General features: G+C 43.4%; 1 protein-coding gene across 1 annotated transcript in view; it reads left to right on the top strand.

The window, feature by feature from the left end:
• Positions 1-492: 492 nt before the first annotated feature.
• Positions 493-4580, top strand: part of LSM14B (LSM14B, SCD6 homolog B (S. cerevisiae)) — a gene marked incomplete at its 5' end in the record, with an annotated part of 5624 nt that continues 1536 nt past the window's right edge. Inside the window, 5 exons of the mRNA XM_009070888.1 lie at positions 493-656; positions 1000-1135; positions 1592-1708; positions 3479-3649; positions 3766-3843. Coding sequence (XP_009069136.1) covers positions 493-656; positions 1000-1135; positions 1592-1708; positions 3479-3649; positions 3766-3843 — 666 coding nt within the window. The remainder of the gene's footprint in view (positions 657-999; positions 1136-1591; positions 1709-3478; positions 3650-3765; positions 3844-4580) is intronic.

Genomic DNA, 4580 nt, shown 5'->3' with positions numbered 1-4580 from the left:
GAAGTTCTTATTGATAAAATTTTGCCTCTATCTGCATAGTAAATAGATGAAACAAAAGGTGCAAATTTGAGCTCTAAAGCCTCCTAAGATTTCCCTCTGCTGTTTCAGGGGCCTCTGCTGTGGTTTGTTGCAGTGGCAGTTGTCTGGGGCTGAATGCCAGCACAGGACAGGTGCTGGGGAGGGAAGGGGAGTATGGCAGCACAGCACTGTGGGGAAGTTCTCGGGTTTGGAGTAGGATTCTTCACTCCAGCTGGTCCATGGTCTTTACCTTCACAGCTTGATGTAAACAAAACTGTTTATCCAGGCTGCAGAAAGAGTTGGCATTTGAGGGAACAGATGTGTGTGAGGAGGAGATTGAGGGTTCTGGAGGTAACCTTTTCTGTTGTTGCAGTTGTCAAGTGTTACAGGAGTGTTTTTTAATTGCATAAATTCTAATTTACACAACACTGCAGTGGTAATTCTGCACTAAGGATCATCTCTTTCCTGCTCCAGTGCGATCCTTCGGCACCGAGGACCGGCCCACGGACAGACCTGCTCCTCCCAGAGAAGAGATCTATGAATACATTATATTTCGAGGGAGTGACATCAAAGACATCACTGTCTGTGAACCTCCAAAAGCTCAACATACTCTGCCACAAGATCCTGCCATTGTCCAAGTAAGTTAGGCTGAAGTGTTGGTAGAAAGCTGTGATAAAATATTGTGTTGAAGGACTGGATTTGGGTAAAAAACTTATGAAGGTCAGTAAGTGTCTCCAGGAATCTTCAGATTGCTTGAAGCATCCTGAATTTCATGGTAATGTTTAAAATAGCAGCAGTATTAAAGACTTCAGTCAACAAATGCCAGAGCTAGCTGAGAATGCAGGAAAATTACAGAGATAAACTAACCCTCCTCAGTATTTACTTAAGCTTTAGTAATGCTGTACATGAAGTAAAGAATCACTGCCAAAGCAGGTTGACTTCTGGACGCTGTAAATGGAAATGTACTTTGTCTTGTTACAGTCTTCACTGGGCTCTGCCTCTACATCATCCTTTCAGCCACATGTGCCTTACAGCCCGTTTAGAGGTATGCCACCTTACAGCCAGCTTGCTGCCAGCTCTTTGCTTAGCCAGCAGTATGCAGCTTCCTTAGGTTTAGGTAAGTAAAAACTTTACTTGCTAGAATAAAGGTACAGTCCTTGTATGCAGCTACTGTGAAACCAAATAACAGTAACTAATACCAAACTCCTTGCCAAGTGTCAGGCTGCAACCAGCAGTGAACGAGCAGTTACCAACTTTGTGCAGTGGTTTTACTACAAGGAGGCCTGTGTTTCACTTAGACCTGCACACACACACATGCACATGAAAGAAACTAAATAGCTGAAGTTTCTTTCTGAAAGTAATGTGAATACCTAACAGCTAAGGCCAGTTCACTTCTAACCTGACACATGCATCACCTGTAAAAAGAGCTTGTATTCCCAGAGGGGGCTGTAAATAAGCTGCTCTAATGCTGTTCTAGAGATTCTTGTATCTCTTTCCAAGTCCTTCAGATATTTCGCTACCTTGTATCTTATCCATGTATCTTTGCTTTCTCTTCTTCCCTCTATCTCTTTAGAGAAATTGGTAAGCCCTCCAGCATCAGCAGCTGCTTCCAGCCCTAGTTCTTCTCCGTCTCCACAACCTGTTTCAGAGCCTGACATGTCTTCAGAGCCCCATCAGCTTTCTTCCAAGGGTAACAGCAGTTTGAGGACTCCAAATATTTGGAAGAACTGCATGGCACTTGCAAACACTCTGTTCTTGTTAACCCCTCCTAGAATGATAGTGCTCATGTGGATAATGCTGGTAGAACTAGTTTGTTCTCAGCTTTTTTTTGCCTTTCATTACATGAAGTATTATTCCTCCTGTCCTAGAAGTATCAATTAGAAAGACAGGAGAAGGGAAAAGTCCAGGACAGTGGATCCTCTTGTGTAAGTATCAGGAAAGGGATGAAGCTTAGGCATATTTGTGTGCTGCATCCTGTCCAGGAACATGTGTCACCATAGGGATTGGGTGAGGAACTGATTAGCCTTTGCTGGAAAGACCAGCACACTGCTTAAGTTGTGGGTGGCCTTGCAGTTAGAGACTTCAGGCAATTGAAAATTCAGGTGTATTTTTGTACTTGAGGAAACATCAGGAAAAGTTTCATGCATGATGGGGCCTTGTACCTTGTGCAGACTTCCAGTCAGTAAAGCATGGCTAACAGTAATCAATCCCTGAGTCGTGGGTAGCTGAGATAACACAGTTGTGGGTGCTTGTTTCTGTGTGTAAAACAAAGGAGATTGAGTAGAGAACTAGCCTGACCATCCTCAGAGCAAAGAGCCCAGGTGCAGCCTGCATTTGTACATGGTAATTAGTTTCATGTTTTTAGCTTAAGCATGTATGCTTGTGTTGGCATGAAGCTTGTTACTTACCCTCTGGTTTTGGCCATCTGTCTGTACATACTTTGTCAGTATTATGGCTGAGCATTGAAGCTTTCTCATGTTATTTTTTTTCTGCTGAATAATGCTTAGGGTATGTCTGTCTTCCTTGCAAGTTTTCCAGCTGTACTTTAACTGGGAACCTGCATGTTGTAACCTACTGGGTATATCTCATGTGGCCTTGGGTGACCCAGAGGTGCCAGTGCCTTGGTTTGTGTGTACTCTTCAGCTTTTCAGTTTTCTTGCTCTTTTAATATATTCAGTTCAAGTTTGCTTCCAAGCAGTTCTTATGCATAACTACATAAATCTGTAGTACTCCAAACCTTCTAATTAAACCTAGAATGCAGTGTTTCTTCTGAGTACTGAAGACTGTCACTGTTTAATATAATTGGTGTGAGGTATACCAAACCATGAAAAGTATTTACATGTTTTGTAGTGTGAATAAATAAGCCTGGATGGAAGAGCAACAGAAGTCTTGGTAACACTTTGGCCTTGACCAAGAAGGAAATTAAAAGGGTAACTTTGAGATCCTGGTCTGGTTTCAGGTTTTCTTTGTCTGAGAGCTAACCATAAGCAATGAAGTTGAAGGACTTCCAAAAGCTGCTTATCAAAGGGGATGTAGCTGAGGTGTTTAAGCTTTTGCTGCAAAACTCTTTTTTGATGAAGTGGGGAAACTTTCTTGAACAGTTTCAGAATGGTGGATTTCTGCTTCAGATTTAATGTATCATGTGAAGTAAAATACACCTAGAGATCATACTTTGGTATAAACTGTCTGAGGACTGACCTGGCTTTGGTTGTCTAATGTGTGTCTGACTTGATTTAAGAAATAAATGGGTAGATTTCCTGATGCTGAGGCTCTGGATTGGAGAGCCACATGGCAGTGCTACCTTACCTGGTATATGAGCCACTTAAACTTAGCCTGTAATGATGCACAGTCAAGGCTTTGAGTAACTCTTGACCGAACAGTTTCTCCATAGAGGTGGGCAGGATTTGAATGGAGTTGGCACATTTTCCAAGAGGCACTTAGTCACTGGGATTTTTTCCAGGTGCTGGCTTTCCTTCTGTTCACCCAGTGCGCAAAAGCCCCATGGTAGAACAGGCTGTTCAGACTGGCCCAGTTGACAGCCTGAATTCCCAAAAGCTGCCACCAGTGAAGGTGACTCCAGGGATTCAGCGCAGCGTGCGGCAGGTTCCCCCGGCCAACAGCAAGGCCAGTGGTATGTATCACCAGCTCCCACCTGCTGGGTCCCAGCATCCTTCAGAGATGCATTGCAGCACTGGTTTGGGTTTGCTGGTGTGCTCCTTGATTAAATTTATCCTTCTTGTTCAGTAGATACAGTTCAGCCAGCACCTGTGCAGACCCAAGGGCAGGTGAACGATGAAAACAGAAGACCTCAGAGGAGAAGATCAGGTAGGTTAAGCTGATACTAGACAGTCATGTTAGCCTGTAATGTTAACTTTGAAGGATTATTTGACAGGAGATTGAGGGGAAAATAAAGCTTGATAAAGCTTTGGGCATCCAGAGGTGCTTCCCTAACAAAATAGGCTCTGGAGTCACAAGTTCAGAAAGTTTCCAGGACAGAATTCTAGTGCTTTCTCTAGAAACATGAAGGTATGTTATAAAAATCAATACTGTGAGTTGGCAGCAGCAACTGGATTTCTCTGAAACCTCAAGTATTTTTACTGGGAAGGGCAGCCTGTTTAAGACTTTGCAGGGCTTTCATAACAGAGAAGCTGTGGAGCCCTCAGTTCCACAGAGCAGAGTTCTTATCTCAAAATGGCAGTTTAACCACAGGTCAGAAGAAAGTGAAATTCAGTGTTTCTGCCCAAGCAAAATGAGAAAAGACAAAACTTTAGACTCTCAGGTCTTCAAATTAGTGTGTGGGAGGGGTTATGGCTTTTCAAAAAAGCCATAGGGTCTCAATTAGAAACCAGAAACTATATGAAGCACAATCTCCCTTTGTGGGTAGATGAGTCTTGAGTGGATTTTCTGAAACCAGTGACCTGCTGCTCTTTGCCCTTGTGACAGGTTTATAGGCTAACCACAGTGCTGTGTGTGCAGGTGAGGATCAGACAGGAGGATAGTTTTTCCTGCCTTTCTTGCCTGTAGTCCTTGCTCTGACTTCCTCTCCCTACACTGGAAGGAAA

Source organism: Acanthisitta chloris, unplaced genomic scaffold (assembly GCF_000695815.1).
Source record: "Acanthisitta chloris isolate BGI_N310 unplaced genomic scaffold, ASM69581v1 scaffold7693, whole genome shotgun sequence".
Classification (NCBI taxonomy): domain Eukaryota; kingdom Metazoa; phylum Chordata; class Aves; order Passeriformes; family Acanthisittidae; genus Acanthisitta; species Acanthisitta chloris.
Note: the sequence above shows the minus strand (reverse complement) of the source record. Positions and strands in the feature narration are given on the sequence as shown.